The sequence below is a fragment of the Diabrotica virgifera genome, chromosome 3, assembly GCF_917563875.1.
Source record: "Diabrotica virgifera virgifera chromosome 3, PGI_DIABVI_V3a".
Classification (NCBI taxonomy): domain Eukaryota; kingdom Metazoa; phylum Arthropoda; class Insecta; order Coleoptera; family Chrysomelidae; genus Diabrotica; species Diabrotica virgifera.
This window is the reverse complement of record NC_065445.1, coordinates 184,724,212-184,745,935: the sequence shown is the minus strand read 5'-3', so window position 1 is coordinate 184,745,935 and position 21,724 is coordinate 184,724,212. Positions and strand designations below refer to the sequence as shown.

The 21,724-nt window shown below is 34.0% G+C and overlaps 1 protein-coding gene across 1 annotated transcript in view; it reads left to right on the top strand.

The window, feature by feature from the left end:
* Positions 1-21,724, top strand: part of LOC114338395 (zinc finger protein 652-like) — a 90,221-nt gene that overhangs the window by 32,917 nt on the left and 35,580 nt on the right. Inside the window, exon 3 of the mRNA XM_028288986.2 lies at positions 8,208-8,324. Within this exon, the coding sequence (XP_028144787.1) occupies positions 8,208-8,324 (117 nt within the window). The remainder of the gene's footprint in view (positions 1-8,207; positions 8,325-21,724) is intronic.

Below are 21,724 nucleotides of genomic sequence, written 5' to 3'. Positions count from 1 at the left end.
GCGAGAGTTAGAAATAAAACAAATTAAAATGTGATTTAATTTTAATTAATACCATTATTTAATTTAAATGTTCTGAAGCTATTTCCTTATGGCATCTTTATAATGAACTATTTTAAATGGGAAATAAGCCACAATTTTACCAAAAAAAAAAATGAATTTATTAACGGTTCGACGCCTAAGTCGGGTGTCGTTGTCAAAATACAAAATAATACTAAATAAACTTAAATTTAATTTAAATTGGTAAAATGTTAACATTTTAGTGTTTTTTTTTATTATGGCGACAACTAATTTATAACAAATATTCACCTTTAATAATTAATGAATAAATAATAAACCGTAAATAATAAAGATAGGTAATAAAAATAATAAAGAGACAAAAAATACATAACTTTAATCAACCAACGATCTTAAAAATTAGGAATATTTAATTGAAATTCAGGATTAGAATAATTAAATATATGGAGAGCTGGATGTTCAAAACAGGAACAGATCAATAAATTACAATAATTTTGTCAAAAGAAAAATAAATGAAGATACTCAGAGTAACGGGAATATTTTATTAAAATAATATTTATTTGTCGGATACGGGAAACCTGGCTGTCTAGTTCTAAAGGAAGAAACAACAATGTTTTTTAAAATTATTAGAAAATAAGATAAATCAATTATAAAATAGTGTGTACAAATGACAGTTATACTACAATAAAAATACCAAACTTTGCAGATTATAGCATCCGTAACACTTAAGAACGGTTCGTGAAGGGTTTAAGTACATTTCGAGTACTTAACTACTTAAGTATTTTTTTATTTCCAAGTAAAAATATACTTAAAACAAATTTAAGTACCTACTAAGCACAAGTATTTGTCGGAATTATGTGTATTTAATTCTCCATTTTATACTTAAAAGTACTTAAGTACATTTTTTAAGTACTGTCGGTAATCAGTACCGTAGCTCTGATCCCAATGAAGTGCCAAGGAGTACCAGAAAGCTGGCATCTTATATTAAACTTTCCTGTTTCGTTAAACATCAAGGCGGCGCCAGATATGCGGTATTTGGCAAATACTGAACAAGTGCTTGCTAAATATCAAATATTTGAGTGCTCATGAAAGTGTTCGTTAAACGGCAAGCACCTTGCACCACATATTCGAGATTTTTCGTGTATCGAGCCACTGTGGGAACAACACATATATTCTCTAAACGAACAAAAAAAAGGTACAGAATGGATAGTGGTACAGAGCTTCTTATAAATTTAGCTGCTTTTGTCATTATGTCTGGTGGAAGTTTATTATTAAACAGCAGAAAAAAGCAATTTGCATTCCATATTATGGGTTCATTTTCATATGCATCCAATAATTGTAAAATACTTTCATTGGTCCACTCCATATTTACTATTTTCAATATTTACACTCTGTGACAATAACTAAACTACTTTAATAAACGTTATAAACTTTAACCTAACCTAAAAAACTTGCTTGTGCTTGCAAGAATATGTGGATGACATTAAAAATATTCAAACTGCGAATATTTGTTTACTTTTGAAGTGTTGAAAAGACCGACAACGTACGGGAACACGACAAATATTCGACACGCACTAAAATTCGTCAATGCCAAATAGCAAGCAACCCCTCCACACTAATAGGCAAATAGCAAGCATTTGTTCGGTATTTGCCAAATACCGCATATCTGGCGCCGCCTTCATGCTATTTCCACATTAGCTGGACTTCTAATACAAACAGTACCAAAATATAAGCTCTCGATAAAAAGTGTACCAAACTACTTCACCTTCCCCTAAGTTGTCATTTCATCGTTTTCGTGGTCTTCCCACTGATCTTCCTATTGGGGAACCGTCTCTCGCCGTCCATCATACCACTCTATTTGTTGTCATTCGGCTTATGTGGTCGTTCCATTCTACTCTTCTGTTTCTAACCCAGTTATTAATGTTCTCCACCTTGCATCTCCGTCGTATATCTGCACTTCTAGCTCTGTCCCATAGTGTATTACCATCGATTTTTCGAAGGGTTTTCATATCCGCTGTTTCGAACAATATTTTTGTCCACTCTGTGTCAGGTTGTGTTGCTGCCTCGTATGTCATTATTAGTCTGATGACTGTAAATTCTGCCTTTCATTTCTTTTCTGATATTTTTATTTCTCCACATTGTGTCATTCAGGCAACCTGCGGCTTTGTTTGCTCTATTCACTTGATCTTCCACTTCTGTTTCGAGCTTGCCGTAGCTAGAGAGTGTGATGCCTAGATATTTAAACTCCATCACTTGTTCTATTATACACTTCTTCTTCTTCTTCTTCTTCTTCTTCTTATAATAGGCCTCTTGGCCTGTTCCTTGTCGATTTTGAGTTTGTATTCGTAGCTGTGATGTTGACTGCCAGCTATCTCGCCACCTTTTAAAGGGCCTTCCTATTGGTCTCTTGCCTGTTGGCTTCGAATCCCTGGCTATACGGGCTATTCTCTCGCTGTCCATTCTCGTCACATGCTGATTCCACTCTCGTCATCTCTGTCTTCCCCACCGTACTATATCTTGTATGTTACAGAGATCTCTTATTCTGTCGTTCGGTATTCTGTCTCTCAGTGTTTTCCCAGTTATTGACCTCAGCATTCTCATTTCTGATGTTCTCAGTATCCTTTTGGTTTCTGCTATGTCACATCTTGTTTCTATCACGTACGTCATGATCGGTCTTACACATGATTTGTATATGCGTACTTTCCCTTCCAGCCTCATATCTTTGTTTCTCCAGATGACATCCCTCAGACATCCTGACACGCAATTGGCTTTATTTGCTTGTTTTCGGGCGCTCTCTTTAACATCCCCATAACTACATATTTCGATTCCCAGATATTGGAATCTCCGAGACTTGTTCAATTAGTTCGTTGTTAATTACTAATTTGCATCTTATGGGTTCCCTTGATACTACCAGAGATTTTGTCTTGGCTGTTGATATTTTCATGTTGTAGTTCTTCGCCACTGTATTGAAAGTTTGTGCCATTCGCTGTAGGTTATCCTCGTTATCGGAGATTAAGATTGCGTCGTCAGCATAACAGAGGATTTTTATTTGTTTTTCCGCCATCTTATATCCTTTTCCACTACCTTTAATGGTTTCTATGATTTTGTCCATGATTAAATTAAAAAGCAATGGGCTCAAACTATCCCCTTGTCTGATTCCCGAGTTGATTTCTACTTCCGATGTTAGTTCATTCTCGACTTTTATTCTGGTTTTGTTCTTCGTATTAATGTCTTTAATTATCCTTATCATCTTGTTGGGCTGATATTTCTTCTTTAGCAATCTTAGCGCAACTTCCAATCTTACACAATCGAAGGCCTTAGTCAGATCTATAAAGCACATAAATGCAGGTTTATTATATTCCAGTGCTTTCTCAGCAATTTGTCTGGCTATGAATATGGCGTCTATTGTGGACCTATTTTTCCGAAAACCTTGTTGTTCCTCACTAATTGTGTATTCTTCATTTATTTTTTGGGCATGTATTTTTGTTAAGAGTTTAACGGTTGTGCTCAGCAAGGTGATGGTACGGTTATGGCAAGGTTATATCGGACTGGGACGTTTCGCCGTCGCCATTTCGCCGTCGCCATTTCGCCGTCGCCGTTTCGCCGTCGAGCCACTTCGCCGTCGGCCGTTTCGCCGTCGAGCCAGTTCGCCGTCGGCCGTTTCGCCGTCGCCATCCCGGCATTGGTTAAGTTTACAAGAACGTGATAATATACTAACTTTTTTTATACTAAATGTCGCAATAACGTGATAACATACTAACTTCTTTTTATACTAAATGTCCCGGAAAATAAACAATATTGAGAACAGGGATTTCAATTTCAATTGTTTTTACTGTATCAAAAATAAAAAACTTCATTATGCAAAAGTGATAAGTGATAGTACATAATCGTTCGAAAACCATTCAAAACTTATATACAAGTAATGATCATCCCGAAATTATAAGTACGAATGCTAACAACGAAATGGCGACGGCGAAATGGCTCGACGAAGTGGCTCGACGGCGAAACGGCGACGGCGAAATGTCCTAGACCCAGGTTATATTATATGTATATGACCCTCCAGTTCCATTTTACATCTTATTGGATTTGCTGTTATAACCATGCATTTTGTCTTTTTTGGGGAAATTAAAATGTTAAATTTTCTGGCGGTTATATTAAATTGGTGCAGCATATGTAAGTCATCTTTACTTTGAGAGATTAATATTGCATCGTCTGCATACACCATAGCTAAACTGAAGGAAGCGCTAAAATCGGCAACATCACTTATGACAATGAGTTACATTGCCAATGTAGAATCGACGAATGACTAAATTAATCGACGCGACTCGTGTGCGGAAAGCGGGGAAGCAGTGTTGCCATGTATTGGGTGTGCTCCTATATCTAATTTAAAAGGAAACACATGGTATATTCTTTTAAGTTCTTTTTCTCCCATTTGGTATCCTTTTTTAGTTCTCACTTTTTTTATTATTTCTTCCAGGATCAGGTTGAACAATAGATGACTCAGGGAATTCCCCTGGCTTATCCCATTGCCAGCTTCAATTAGGTCAGTTAGTTCATCTTCTACTTTTACTTTTATTGTGTTGTTCTGGTAGATGTTTTCGATAGTTTTAATTATTCCTAGAGGTAGAAAAAATCTACTTCTCTTGAGTATAACAAATGGATAACGTCCTTTAATTTGACCCTGTAAAATGCTTTCTTAAGGTCCACGAAACATAAATATGCCGGTTTGTTGTATTGTAACGATTTCTCTTGAACTTGCCTCATTATAAATATAGCTCGGTGCATGATCTTCCCGACCTAAAACCTTGTTGTTCTTCTGCTAATGTTATGTTATTCAATTTTTTTTTATCACTTTGGTTGTTAATTTTAATGTTGTATTTAATTCCTCTGTAATTCTTCGGGTCCGATTTGTCTCCTTTTTTGAAGAGAGGTATTAGAATGCTTGATCTCCATTCTTGTGGTATTCTGTTTTGTTCTATTATTTTTTGTATTAGTTTTAATAGTTGTTTAGTCAGATCTTGTCCTCCATACTTTAGGAGTTCGTTCTGTCCTGTCCTGGAGATTTTCTATTTTTTTATTTTTTTAATGCTTCCTTTACCTCACCCTCCTCGATATTTATTTCTTCGTTTGTCGTAACTTCAGGTGTTCGCGGTCCATTATCGTCGCCTTTAGCAAATAGAGATCGGAAGTAGTGTGCCCATGGTTCCTTCTGACAGTGTCGGATTAACCATAAGGCAAAGTAGGCAGTTGCCTAGGGGCCCCGGTCGCCTATACGTAAACTGCAGACGCACAAGGCATGGGCGAACGATTCGGCTTTTTCCGATTAGCGGGTAGTAGAGTGCGCTACACTCTAATACCCGAAAGTTAAGTTAGGACCGAAGGGTTGGGTCTTCCTCCTTTCCGAATTCGTAAAATTCGATATTTGTACATAAAGATAATTAAAAACGTTGATAATACGAATATATACTGTGTTTTATTTACATTTTTTAAACAGGCTTAAATAATTGTAGACGTATATTGGCATCACGATCAATCGTAGTAAACAGCAGACGTATAAAGGCTAAGTATGTCTGCACTCTACTATCCGCTAATCGGAAAAAGCCGAATCGTTCGCCCATGCCTTGTGCGTCTGCAGTTTACGTATATGCGCCCCGGTCCCAAAGAGGGCCTCGCAGAGCTCAAAACGAAAAAATAATAATTAGAATTAAATAAAACTTAAAACACATCATATTATGTTAATAAGTTCAAATAGCACGCAATACCGTAGAAGTGATAGTGGACATATCAAACTACATTACAATGCATACTTTTGTTCACATAGAAAGCCTCTGTTGTGAGAATTAGTCGCTAATATAGAAGCCGATTGGTAGAAGGAGTGGTACTGCCTGCCAGTCTGCAGGGTTTCCCTCCCTACCTTCTCTACTACTACCAATGCCTTTCGCTCTAGTTTCCCGCGAAATGTATCATTTCGCCTCTTATTTATTCTTAGTTTGGTTTTGTTCTTAGGAAGAGAATGACTGCTGTCGTGTAGGTAGATGCAGTAGTTGATCAAATAGTAAGTAAGGTACCCACCGTTGGGAAGTTCTGATCAAATGCTTAAGTTAAACTCCACTAAGCGATCCCATTCGCCACGATCTGTCCTTAAAAGAACAAGCAGCACTAGATGGCGTGCAAGGGCTGATGCAACAACAGCTTTGTCGAAGGGTTACAATATCTTCAATCTGCCTTTCATACTCTTGCTGATAACACTAATCAGACAACTGAAACAGTTCATGAGGCTAAGTGTTTGTTAAAATTAATGGCAAAAAAAGAAACATTCATATTGAATTAGTTTCGTGCAACAAATTTTAGAACGCACCAACGCTATCAGTAAATCATTACAGACAGAGAGAAGAGATTGGTTCAGCCCCAGTTTAGAGTTCCCAAAATCCCAAAGAGATAATTTTTGCTTACTACGAGCAGAAGGCCTGCCTCTTAATATTCCGACGAGAATAAACGAAAGCCAGCAAGAAAACTATATTTTTATAATGCTAATTCCAGTGAAGTCTTTCTACAGGACGGAGAAAAGTTAAAGGTTGAGACGTATCTACTAATTTTAAATAAGCTAATTACTGGGCTGAGTCGTCGGTTGACAGCGTACGAGTCATTGAACTCAGTGTTTTGGTGTTTTGCGTGTTTTTCGAAAACTGAGTGATACTCAAATAAAGTGAGGGTGCTTCAAATCTAAATGAAAACTATCTGATGATACTTATTCTGAAATTGAAGATAAAGTAGTGCAGTTCAAATATTTTATAGTCCAGCTCCAAGACTTGAAGGGAAAACAATTTATTCCTGCTTCACAGTAATTTTGGGTTATTTATGAGAACAAACTCGAATCGACATTTCCAAATGTGTCAGTATACAGCACGACCAAGTTCACTTTATATTTAAGATTTGGATACGCACTGGTGTTGACGTTCGGTTTTTCCAAATTTCTTGAATTGTATTTTGGTAAAGTCTCGACAAGTAAAAGACCTGCACGGTACCAAAATAAAATTCAGAAAATGTGAAAAAACCGAACAGTGCGCATCCAAATCTCAAATTAAAAGTAAATTTTGGTCGTGCTGTAGCTTTTAAGACTTATCTTACGCTAATGATTAAAAATGCAACAGGCGAACGGTCATTTTCAAAAATGAAAATTTTTAAAAAACTGTCACCGTTACGTCTTATATCTATGGGATACCCCTCGAATATGGTGAAATTATCCGTGGTTTAGAGGGAGAAGGCGGAAGCTTCTTAAGGGGCCTCATAGCTAGAGTTGCCTAGGGGCCTCATGATTCTTAATCCGGAACTGCTTCTGAATGTGATTCGTTTTTATTAGTTCGTTTCATCTCTTTTCTTTGCCCTCTTATCGTTCTCCATACTTCTGTTTGTGTTCCGTAGAAGTCGTGTTCCACCTGTTTTGAGAAACTCTGCCAGTGTTCCTTTTTTATTTGCCTGACTAAAGTATTCGTTTCGTTTCTGATTCGTTTTTAGTGGTTGTATGCCTGTTGTGTCTGTTTTGTTCTTTATTGTAAAAAGGCTTTTTTAAGGAAGGAAAGGAAATAAAATAAAAATTCCATTTTTAATTCAGTTGCAATGCGAAGGCAAAACAATCATATTTTTCACTTAAAATACGGAGAGCAGTCCCGCCCTCTGAATCTACGATTTTCGATTCTTGTTGGAGTCTGATCGGAGAGAACGTAGGCCTGCTTCTCCATACTTTAAGTGATCAACACCGAGAGTTTATCCCCCACACCGCAACTGACGTAAATGGACTAGGTGACTAGCGTCATCTGGCAATTGAAAGATCAAGTAGTTTTCAATCCTAATAACAATATTATTAATATTTAAAAATATTAAAACATTACTAAAAGATTTTTAAATTGAAAACTTATTGGTCCATTTTGTTGGTAACACCTCCATGGCTTCTAAAATTTGCAAGCCAGATGGATGCTGAAGCGAAGAAGACAAGAGGGAATTCAAAAACTTACAATTCACGACCCCATCTGTTCAACTGGTAAATTCCAACAGAAAATGGACCTAAGTTACTCAAAGAAGTAACGACCAATATAAAAATAAAATAAAAATTCAATTTTAATGAACAATATAAAATAGTAACCATGTTCAAAAAACTGTTGTGTTCACAAAAATTTGTATTTATTGATTTTTAGGCTCCAATAATTGTGATATCTGATGACAGCGATAGCAGTCCTACGAAAATAAAAACAGAGGAAACGACCAACCCGAGGAAAAGACTTAAAAACTCAACAAGAAGCAGAAGTGCTTCAGTAAGTTCCACAATTTTTAATAAAACTCACAGAAATATCTAATTTGATTTATTTACCATATAGTTCAGGAACCTAAGGTTTTCACCTCGCAATTTTTACAGAATAGATCGATTTTCTTGACAATTTAATAATAAGTAATGGATATGGATAGTCCAAAGATTAAAATCTATATGATGCCGAAAGGCGCTTTTACCATTAGGTCTGGATCCCGCGTATGAAAAAAAGTTGATTAATAGCAAGCTGAAAATTTGTTAATAGCTTAAGGGTGTCTAGTCGGACAAACTTTGATATATGGGAACACTGGAACAGGGGAAGTTTAATTGTGGAACAGGTTAAAAATTTGGAACGGTCATACCACGAAAACGGCACATGTATTTTGTCCGACAGAACAGACTTAAACTCTCCGAACAGAGATTAAACTCTCATGCAAAAATCAGACTGCTATTTATCACCAAATGGACGTTTTAATGAGTGGAACATGTAGAATATTGACAGGAATTATGACAGGTGATAAATAGCAGTCTGATTTTTGCATGAGAGTTTAATCTCTGTTCGGAGAGTTTAAGTCTGTTCGGTCGGACAAAATAAATGTGCCGTTTTCGTGGTCTAACCGTTAAAGATTTTTAACCTGTTCCACAATTAAAACTGCCCCTGTTCCAGTGGTCCCATATATCAAAGTTTATCCGACTAGACACCCTTAAGCTATTAACAAATTTTCAGCTTGCTATTAATCAACTTTTTTTCATACGCGGGATCCAGACCTACATGGGAGTGGTTGCCACTCCATCTCGGGGATGGAATTTTTTTATTATATTTTGGCCGCAAAAATTGGTAAAAAGATTAATTCTAAGCAAAAAATGTTCTATACATTTTTTTGATAAAATAAATAGTTTTCGATTTATTCGCTATCGAGAGTGTTAATTTTATATCGAAAAAATCAATGTTTTTAATCAGTTTTGTGCTAATAACTCAAAAATTATTCTTTCTAATTAACAAAAATATACTGTTCTATTTCACGGTTCCCGGGAAGGGGGGTTATCGTGGGAGGTCTTGTCACTGGGAATTTTCCTGCGTCTACTTATTTTTTAATGAATCTTTAGTCAAAATTCACTGAGAGCAAAATCGCAGCACGTTCTTTTTTTAACTAAGCGCGAAATGCATTTTTTCTGCACCAAGCTCTACTAAGTATTCCGTAAGTATTTTACAGTTTGAAATTCACATTATATTACCAATATTTTTTTTTCTTTCAAAAACTATTAGAAGTAGTTTTGAGGACATTAATACATTAGCCTGAATTTTTTCAGATTTTTATGGCTACTCTAAGACTACTTTTTGAGGCTTTAAAAATGATTTTTTCACTTTTTTGACACTTTTAAACGCTTTTGAGATAGTGCTCTTTTTACGGGTGTGAGTATATAAATATGCTTTATTCAATTTAATGATATATTAGTATTATAAAGACAAAATACAAGCTTAAATTATGCGCCAATATAAAAAATTAACTAATATTATAAGAGAGACATATTTTTGCATTACAGGTGTTAGAGGTAGAAATTCAATAACCATATTTAAAATGCCATGAACGGATATTTAAAATGACATTATAATATCATAATAATATTATTATTAAAAAAAATTGTTTTCTTTTTTAGTACAAGAAATGTTGTAACACTTTACCAATTTATTATCTATATATTATCTAATATCTCTAAGTGTTAAAATTTTGCAGTCAACATATATATGCATATTTATTACCTGTAACATCTATAATGCATGAATACGTATCTCACGTATAATATACTCTCGGACAAAAATATTGCATATGCATGTGGAATGAAATTTTTGTGCTGCTATCCTTAGCCCACTGTATCATAGGAATAGGATTTTTTTCCAAATGCCATTTTTTAAAGTATCACATAAATGCTATATATATATATAGTGGCTAAACACCCCTTTAGGGGTTACGCCGCTTACGCTCTCTAGATCTATGTTTTGAGGTAGATCAGTCCTCATGTTCGTTATTTAATTTTCTCTGTTATTTTTCTCCACTCTTTCCTGTCTCTGGTTTTCCCTTTCCAATGTCGTATGCCCGCATTGTTGAGATCACTTACTACTTCTTGTAACCATGTAGATCTTGGTCTTCCACGTCTTCTTTTGCCAGCTGGTGTCCATTCCAATATTGAGTATATCGTCGTAGTTGATCCGGATCTCCATATGTGTCCTAGCCATTTTGCTCTTTGCTGTTTTATTTTACATACTATATCCTCCTCAATTTCTTCCAGTAACTCAAGGTTCGTTCTTTGTCTAAATTCATTGTCATTTATTTTTATTGGTCCTAATATTGCTCTTAGTATTTTTCTTTCTTGTATTCTAAGGTTTTCCTCTTGTTTTTTTGTCATGCTAAGAGTTTCGGCTGCATACATCATCGTCGGTCGAATTATTGTTTTGTATACTTTCATTTTTGATTTCTTACTCAATAACTTATTTTTAAGTAATTTTTTATTTGCATGGAAGCTCTTATTTGCTGTAATAATCCTTTCTTTGATTTCGGTTTCTCTTTCTCCATTGTTTGTTATTAATATTCCTAAATATTTAAATTTTTCGACTTCTTCAAAAGTGTATTCTCCTACTCTAACCTTTCTGTTTTCAAAGTTTTTGTCAAATCTCATTATTTTGGTTTTCTCTTGGTTTATTTTTAATCCCATTACTTTTCCTTCTGTTACCATTTCGTTTAACATTCGTTCCATTGTTTTTCTATTTTTTGTTATTAGCACAATATCATCAGCGTATGCTATTATTTGTCCTTCTCTCGTTCGGAGGGTGCCTTTGTTGATCTTCCTGACGACGTATTCTAGGGCAAGATTAAACAGAGTTGCTGATAATGAATCTCCTTGTCTCACCCCTTTATTGATGACAAATTCTTCTGTGTCGCCTACTTGAGTTTTTATACTAACTACAGTTCTACTCATTGTCATTTGTATTAATCTTCTTAATTTATGTTGTATTCCCATTTCTTTCAGAGCTACCATTAGTTTTGATCTATTTATTGTATCAAATGCTTGTCGAAAATCTATAAAAAGCAGTTCAATTTCTATTTTATATCCATGAGCTTTTTCCATAATTTGTTTAACTGTATGTATGGCATCTGTTGTAGACTTTCCCTTAACAAATCCGCATTGATAGTGTCCTATGATATTCGTGGTAGCTTCGGTCAGTCTTCGTTGTATTAAGGCGGACATGATTTTATATGCTGTGTTTAATAGCGTCAGTCCTCTGTAGTTTTTACACATCTGTTGATCTCCTTTTTTATGAATCGTGATAATTTGTCCTTTGTACCATTCTTCCGGCATTTTTTCTTCGTCCCATATGTCTTTTATTAAATTGTATAATCTATCTTTTAATTCTTCACCACCATATTTTATAAGCTCCATATTGATACAGTCCGATCCTGAGGCTTTACCATTACGGCTGCTATTAATAATTTCCTCAACTTCCTCTTTTGTTGGTATTTGTAGCTGGTTTCCTAACATCATTGTCTCTTCTCCTCTGTTTTCATTTAGGTCTTGATCTTGTTGTTCTGTTAATAATTCTTTAAAATAGTTAGTCCAAATTTCTTTATACTCTTCATCGTTTTCTGATACTTTTCCATTTTTATCTTTTATGCTTTTTATCTTTCCTTTAAACGTTTTGTTCTGCTCACTAATTTTCTTATAGAATTCTTTTGTGTTTCTGTTCTTACTCTCTTTTTCTATTTCTTTTATCTTATCATCCAACCACTCACGTCTAATTTTCCTTATTTTTTTCTTACATGCATGCCTTATTATATTGTATTCTTCCCTATAATCCTGTCTATTTGTTCTTATCCACATTTGTCTCATTTCTACCTTCTTTTTTAACATTTTATGGCATTCTTCATTATACCATTCTTGTCTTTTTTTGTTTCTTTTTATCCCTACGTGTACTTCCGCTGTTTCGTTTATACATTTTTTTATATTTCTCCATTCTGTTTCTATATCCTTTGTAGGTTTAGATTGTTCCTTCAGTTTTTTGTTCATGTCATCAGCATATTTAATCCTTATGTCTGGAGTATTCAGTTTTTCTACGTGCCATTTATTTTTTGTTGTCGTGTTTTTTAGTGTTCTTTTGACTTTTTGTCTTACTTTTGCAGTCACCATAAAATGGTCTGTGTCTGCATGTGCACCTCTGTAGGACCTCACGTCTGTTACCGATGTTTGCTTCCTTCTTGTAATCAGAATATGGTCTATTTGTGACCATGTTTTTTGGTCTGGGGAAATCCACGTCACTTTATGGTATTTGGGATGTTCGAATTTTGTACTAACGATAATCATATTGGTACTAGATGCTAGATTACATAATCGTTGGCCATTGTCGTTAGTTTTTTCGTGTATTGTGTGCTTACCTGCTACTTGGTTAATGTAGTCTTCCTTACCTATTTGGGCATTAAAATCTCCCATTACCAGTATTGTGTCTTCTCTAGGTAACTTCTCCATTTCTCGTTCGAGTTCCTCATACAATTTGTCTTTTTCCTCCGCAGTAGCACTTTCAGTTGGGGCATATACGTTTATGATTGATATATTAAATGGTTTGGCGTTAATTCTCAGGTAAGCCATACGTTCATTTATTGGTTTAAATTGCATAATGTTATTTTTTATTTTTCCCATAATTATGAAAGCAACTCCATATTGACCTTGTTTTTCATGTCCCGAGTACTGTAGTGTGTAGTTTTTTCTATTTATTTCTCCTTGACCTGCCCATCTGATTTCTTGAATCACTGCAATATCAATTTGGTATCTTTCTAGTTCTGAGACGATATCCTGCATTTTTCCTGGTTCAAGCATTGTTCTGATGTTCCACGTACTTATTTTTAGTTGATCACATTTTTTCGGTTTTTTATTATATTTTTTTGTGTTCGTATGTTTTATTTTATCTAATCTGTTCAGGTCCTTTTCCTTTGCCATTTTCGTGTCCGTTTTTTGTGTTGTATCCAATATTTGTTTTTTTATCAGTTTTTTGGCGTGTCCTGCTTTGCCCTTTCCAGTTCATTCTTCTCTTTGTTCCATTTCCATTCAGTCCCGTCAATAATTAATTTTTGATAACCTACTCTAGTGTTCTTACCGTTTTCTTTTTGAAATTTTGCAATTCTCCGTATTTCTTGTTGTATTTTCATCTCTTCTTGCGTTAGATCGTTATTGATATATATTTCCGGCTTTGAATTCCTTAGTTTGTTTTTGTTCTTCATAATTTTTATTTTTTCATTTTTGTTTTTTAGTTTTACAAGACATGTTTTGTCCCCTATTTTATAAGCTTCTTCTATTTCTACTTTAATACCTAATTCTCTTTCCACGAAATCTGCCATAACCTCATTGACTACATTTGGGTTATTTGTATCCATCGGTAGACCCTGGACAATAACATTGTTAGCTTTTCTCTCTTTCTCGAACTTTTCTACCTTCATTTTCACTATCTTTAGTTCCTGTTTCATTTCATCATTTTCTTTTTGTAGTTGTTGGTTACTTTGTTTGAATTCATTTATTTCTTTTCTTAATTCTCGGAGGTCATTTCTATATTCTCGTTGTTCTTCTTTTATTCCTTTTACCTCCGATGTTAAACTTTGTGTTTGATCTGTTAAATTTTGCATCATTTTTAAAAGCTGATCAATTTTGTTTTCATCTTTCTGTTGTTTGGTTGGTGTTCTGGATAGTTTCTTGCTCTTGTTAAAAATATTGTCTGCATCTATCTCTAGACTTCTCTTTTTACTGTCTTCTGAGGTGTAATCATTATCACTATCCACCATTTTTTATGTATTTGTACTCTATATTAAAGCAAGCGATAAGCTCTAGTTCCCCAGTCGACCCGGCGAAGGCTCTAGAACTTCTCAAGCAATAATTGAGTATGACTTTAAATATATTAAAATTCTTTTTACTTCAAAATCTTGTTTACTTAGTTTATTATTAATTGATTGATTTCCTTTCTTGGATTTTTAAAACTTTTTGGAAAACCGGCAACGTCGCTTTTAATTTGATCAAGACTTGTTCTCTTATCTGTTGTCAAAAGAACTGGAATTTATAAAATGTCGTTTGTTTTGATTAACATAAAATGTTCTATAAGTTACTTATAGGCCGATTTTTGCCACTATTTTTTGCACTTTAGATAGTTTATGACCTTATACAAATGTTCGCATATAGTTAATATTTTATTTCGCACTATTACCTCAAAAATCGGAATAAACTCTGGTGAAAATGTTTAACACTTTTATTTCGCACAATGCGTTGTTGCCAGAATGTTCCATAAATGCTATAATCGGACTTAAATCTGATCTGGGCTATATACTGGCCAGTATAATTTTTAAATTGAATCTCATCAAGATAAGTATTCATCATGCTAGCGACAAGAAGAAGTGCATTAGCACCAATATGACATATCCAATATGGCTTTCAAATGGCAAAACATGATCTTCTAAAATGTTTTCAATGTACATATCAGTTGGCATTCGCCTAATCACCTTCACGTGTTCGGTATGTCCTTTCAAAGCAGTACCGCTCTGTAGCACTATGTCGCCATCACCAAAACTAACGCTCTGTATGAGGTTACAACTGACATACTGTTCGCCAACTGTAAACGAAGTCTTGTAAATCTTGCTTCCATATTTATGGTGAACGGTATGCCAGATGTAACCTCATACAGAGGGTTAATTTTAGTGGTGGCGGCATAGTGCTATGGAGTGGTATTTCTTGGTAAGGCGATACTGAACTTGTGGATGTGATTGGGCGAATGACAGCTGATATGTACATTAAAAACATTTTAGAAGCCATATTGGATAACAAATTCGTGTACCATGACGCAGGTGTTAATATCGGTAGAATAGTGAATACTTACCTTGATGAGATTGAATTTAAAAATTATATTGGCCATATAATTATATAGCCCACATTAAATTTAAATCCGATTATACCATTTATATGAAACATTAAATCATCGGATTCTGAAAAGAAATCCTATTTCTATGACACTGGGGGCAGCACAAATTTTTTTTTATTTTACACGCTAATTTCAAAATATGGACTATTTTTGTCCGTGAGTGTATATTAGTTTATTTTTCAAATTGGCGCCTAATTTAAGCTTGTATTTTGTGTTTATATATATATACTAATAATATCATTAAATTGAATAAAGTATATTTTTATACTCACACCTGGAAAAAGAGCACTATCTCAAAAGCGTTTAAAAGGGTCAAAAAAGTGAAAAAATCATTTTCAAAGCCTCAAAAAGTGGTCTTAGAGTAGTCAGAAAAATCTGAAAAAATTCAGGCTAATGTATTAATGTCCCCAAAACTATTTCTGGTAGTTTTTGAAAGAAAACAATATTGGTAATACAATGTGAATTTCAAACGATGTAAAATACTTACGGAATAGTAGAGCTTTGTGCAGAAAAAATTCATTTCGCGCTTAGTTATTTAATACTATGGGTTTATTTTCTATTCCGACGTCGGCCGACGTCGGATCTGATCTGATCGGAGAAAATCGGATCCAATGTAGGTGCGGCCTTAAAAGAAGAACATGCTGCGATTTCGCTCTCAGTGAATTTTGACTAAAGAATCATTAAGAAATAAGTAGACGCCGAAAAATTCCCAGTGACAAGACCTTCCACGAGAAAACCCCTTCCCGGGAACCGTGATTTTATATACATATATAAAAATAAACAACACGGTTCGTCTTAATTTTTTTAAGACTATTAGTAACCGAGATATACTTTATTATAGGTTAGCTCTTCTTCGTCAAATGCTAAATTTTGTAGTTTCAAAGTTAAAAGACGGAAAAAACTATGCATTTTTCGAGGATAATTTATGGCAACTAATTTAAAGTATTTAAAAAGTTCTATCTTTAAAAATAAAAAAAGTCTCTAGCTCAAAAATTGGGTGACTTATGATGAACAGAAAGCCAGTCCCTGTTTTTTTCAGCGATAAAGTGAGAGGATTACCACCTTAATTAAAATTAGTCATTTGGCTTGTTCAGTCTTCTTTACTTATCTATTATTAATAGACTGTAGAAGTGTGACCGGTATAGAATGATAAGTTAAAAAAAATGGGGTTAAAAGCGAATAGCGAATTTTTGTAATTTGGTAAAAAATGCCCTTTTCTTCAGAATCGAAAGAATAGCATCAGAGATACGAAAAAATGTTTGTTTATAAAATTGTAGCTTTTTTAATTCCCAAGAACGTGGTTAGCGAAAATTTTTTGTTCGGCAAAAATTGAGTGAAATATTGACAAATAAAACTTGTACTAACATGCAAAAACTATCTTTACCAACCCGTTCAAAGTCATATTTTTTTAAAACTGAGGGTTTTAAAAAGATTTAATATTAAGAGCCTTATAGATCTTGTAAAAACCTACGGAATGCTTTTTTACCAAACTTTCTTAGAAAAAAAAATGAAAAAGTTACGGTTAAGAAAACCAATATATTTTTTTGAAAATAAATGGAGAAATTCAATTGGAAGCATAACAATGTAAGTTAGCGGTGTTTTTTTGTATTGTGTACGTTAGAAACTTATATATACGCATACATTGATTCTTACTCGACTCATGGAACCATAGAACACATACGAATACTTATATATACTGTAATGCTCGGCATTTCTCTCTTTTATGAGATTGATGAGCAAATTCCTAATTTAATTAATTACTCAATTATTTTAATTACTGCTTATGTAAAACAAAACCAAATTCAAATTAAATTTTCTAATAAACTTTATTCTCAGGGCTATTTTATTTTTGATGCTTTACTTTTGGTTTGTGGCTTCTGGTATCTCTTGTTGCTTACTCCATCCAGGACAAAACAGGGAAATTAAACACACTCAATGTCATATAAATGTTAAAAAATATTATTTATTTATCCAATATACCATAAACATAAGATTTTAAAATATGCTAAAAATTTAGATTTGTTGCAACTATTTCTCCTCTAATAAAATTAAACTTTTAAAATTATTTAAATAATTCGTTATTTATTCTTACAAAATTTAATAAATTTTACTTTTCTCCTTTTGAATTGATTACTTATTTATTCTTTAAAATTTGGAATGACTAATTATGTTATAGAACTGTTCAGTACAAAAATTAAGCAAATATGGTGTGGATATAAGCAAACTCTCTCCGTTTCACAAATGATTTGACTAACCTTTTTGTTTCTTCTCTACTTCTTTTCCCCGATTGCGTCGTCCTCGATCCTCCCACACGTACTCTTAGGATGTTGCGAAAGGTCCCTCTCGTCTAAACTGCTTCACAAACAAACAAACAGGACTCGCTCGAACTCTCGACTCAGTTTTTTTTTCTGCTCGATATCTTGTGCAAATAGATACCAATCGGCTGCTCATTCTAGACAGAAACAGGAATCTTCCTCGGTCCCAGGAAAATTAACTTCTCAACTCGGTCAACGATTTCGTTTCAACTTGATACTGCTCGCAAAGGCCAACTTCACCACTTTACACTGACTTCTCACCATTCAAAAACTGGACTGCTGTCTCCAGATATTCATTACACAGTGACTATTTTTTCTCCCGTCAAAATCAGACTTAACACTCTCATCCCTTCCATCCATAATTTTCCACCAATCACAAAACATCCTTTCTACCCACTACACCCATATTATCATTTCTTAAGAACCAATTTAATTTGTATACAACTTTCCAATTTGTTAAATTCCGGGAGACATCAAATTACTTTCGTTGTTTCAAAATGCTAAACAAAAAGCCTTACATTCTAAACTCAATAAATTTGTTTATCGCTTAACCTTCTTCGAATTTTTTATAAAATGTCTTATTGTCCATTGCAAAGCGAAATAAACTGTATTGTCTAATCTGACCACACCATTGTTTTAAGTCCGTTCAAAAACCCATTAAGAAAACCACCTTCTTAACGATTTCACTTTCTGCGAAAACACTGATTACTAACTAAATTATCCTATTACAATTTTTGGTCATATACATGGCGATGAAAATCTATAATTTCGTGGTCTCTGATATAAATTTATTTTCTAAATTTTTCCCAAAAAAAAATATTCAACAAATCCCCGCCTTTTGAACTCAATAAAATTCTTTGCATCTGCAACTGATTTTCTCGAGGCAAAACAATTTTCCGGTATACCTATTTCTTTTTCCTAATTTATTTCCCTAGCTTAACTATTTATTATGTGTCCTTCCTTCCTTTACTCATGATACTTGTACACATCGTGAATATTATAAATTCCTCTGATCTTTTCCGAATCAACATGCCTCAAAACATAGCTAGTTTCTACTATCACGATTATATTGATACACGGTGAGTCACATCTCTCTACGATTTGATCCTCCATTATTTTACTAATCTCCCCTTTCACCTGTTGTCGATATTCATACGGAAACGGGTACGTTTTCGATCGACCGTTTCCTAGGTTTTTCACCTCAAATGCATGTTCAAAATTTTGGGTCGTTCTATGTTCTTCATTTATTAAATTTTTTATAGTCTCTTAAATTCAAGCGCATCTTCTTTTCTTTTCCTTCTAACTCCACCCATGTTTATCGTGTATTCTGCACCCTCGTTTTCACATACTTCTTCTTCGCCTAACACTGTTTCAATTGTACTCTTCTCGTTTTCTTTTGTTAATCTTATTTCTTCTTCTTTTTCCTGGTTCATCTCTTCTTTTGAGGAAATCCATGTTTGATTTCTCTCATCTCTGGGCTCATCTCTCTCTCTCTCTCTCTCTCTCTCTCTCTCTCTCTCTCTCTCTCTCTCTCTCTCTTTCTTACTTGTAAAAGTCAGATGAAATAAAGAATATTGATTGATTGATACATTACGCATTCTGCTGATGGGTGTGTTAAAAACTTTTCCAAGAAAAATGCTTACTCTTAAGTTGTGCTTACTACGGAGAGCAATGGATTCTATCCTCGCTCCGACCCATGCTCCCTGGTATTTATATTGGTTACATTCGTGAATTCTCGCATTTAAAGAATGTATTTATTTTACATAGCGATCGATAATATGGTTTCGATCGTTATGTAAAATAAATACATTTTAAATGCGAGAATTCACGAATATAAATCCCAGGGAGCAAGGGTGGGGGCGAGGATACATAGAATAGAATAGAAATATGCTTTATTGTCATGAAAAATTTAACAATTTTATAGACAAAGCTTACAAGAATCATAAATAAGAACAATAACAAATAAATACAATTTACTAAAATGATATAAATCGTCTATATAAATAAAAATAATGAAGAGAAATAAAAAAAAACAGTAACAATCGATTGCAAAATTTAAAAAAAAAATTTGCAAATTGCATATTCTACCTTAAGAAATTTAATAAGTTAAGTTAAGCTGCTGCATATGACACTCAAATATAGATTAAGATTATACTTATAAATAAGAATACTGTACTTTCTTAGTTATTGGTTAAGAAACTCTGCTGTTGAATAATATGGTCTTTCAGATAAATAGGCTTTAGTCATTTTACGGAACTTGGGGAAAGATGTTGCAGATTTAAGTTGTAGAGGGAGATGGTTGTAAAGTTTTTTTGCAGAATATAATATAGATTTCTTTACTAACTCACTGGACGGGATCGGTAAATAGATGTCAAAGGTAGAATTTCTGGTGGAATAGTCATGTCTAGGTCTTGCTGGAAAGACATGTAGATGTTTACGAATTAAGCAAACAGTTTCTAAAATATATAAAGAAGGTAGTGTTAGAATCCTGTGATCTTTGAAGTAGCTTCTGCAATGTGTTGTTCTTCTGAGGCCAAACAGATATCTTATTGCTCTTTTTTGTAATTTAAAAATAACATCAGTTTGGGCAGCCGTACCAGAACCCCAAAAAGGGAGACCATATCGAAGATGTGACTCGAACAAAGAAAAATATGTTATTTTGGAAGAGGCTAAATTCATTTCCTTCGAAACAGATTTTATTGCAAAACCAGCTGAGGATAGTTTCTTGCTTAACACATCAATATGAAGGGACCATTTCAGATTGATATCTAAAAAAATACCAAGAAACTTTACAGAATCAACGATACTGATCTCGCTGTTATCAAGAGGTAAGGGTTGAAGAGCTCCTTTATAGGACAATGCTACTGTTTTATCTACGTTAAAAGAGAGTAAATTTGAATCGGACCAAGATTTTATTGTAAGTAGATCAGAAGTTATAGTAGCATGAAGAGTTGCGATATTTGAGTTGCTCCAAATGATACTGGTATCATCAGCAAAAAGAAAAACTTTTCCATCGATTTTTAAGCTAGTGATGTCATTAATAAAGATAAGGAAAAGTAGAGGACCCAATACTGAACCTTGTGGTACCCCACATACAACATTTTTGAGACTAGAGTCTGTATCATTTGCTCTAACCAGTTGTTTCCTATTATCCAAGTAAGATTGAAACCAGTTCGAAGAAATACCTCGAATTCCGTAGAAATCTAGTTTTTTTATCAAAATGTCGTGATTCACACAATCAAAAGCTTTGGCATAATCACAAAAAACAGTGGCAGTGTGCAGATTACTGTTTAATGCTTGATAAACCTCATGTAGTACAGAAAACATGGCATCTGTGGTACATTTATTATTTAAAAAGCCGAACTGATTTTGTGATAAAATATTGTTATCAACGAGAAAGGACATAAGTCGGGCTTTTATGAGTCTCTCAATAATTTTGGAGAGTACCGGTAGTAATGCAATAGGTCTATAATTGCAGGCATTTGATTTTTCACCACCCTTATGAAGAGGAATAATGATGGCCGTCTTTAGGCACTCTGGAAATTTACCTTTCTCAAAAGAATCATTAATTAGAGAGATAAGGACTCCCAACACACTGTCTGGGAGATTTGAGAAAATTTTTATGGATAGTCCATCGGTACTACAGGAAGATTTGCTTTTGATATTATTGATTGTCTGAATCAGTTCAGATTTATCAACCGGTCTTATAAAGAATGAATTCGAGACCTTTCCTGAATTAGGGAGATAGGAAATGGGATCTTGTTGTGACACAATAGTTGATGTTATATTTTTACTCACATTAACAAAGTATTCATTTAGATTTTCTGGGTCTGGAAGGGAAAATGTTTGAGCTGTGTGAGTTTTATTACGAAGATCGTTTATTATGGACCAAGTTTCTTTTGCAACACTTTTAGAGCTTCTCAGACGATTTTGATAGTACAATTTTTTAGCTGATTTTATAAATTTTAAATAGATTGCCCTGTACTTGGTGATATATTCAGTAACAGAGACGTTGGTAGTAAATTTCTTGATGTACAGTAGTGAACGCATATTTTTGGCTGATATGCGGACACCTTTGGTAGTCCAGGGTTTGTGATGTTTTGGCTTAATTGTGATTAAAGGAAATGCTTTATTAAAGATACAGAC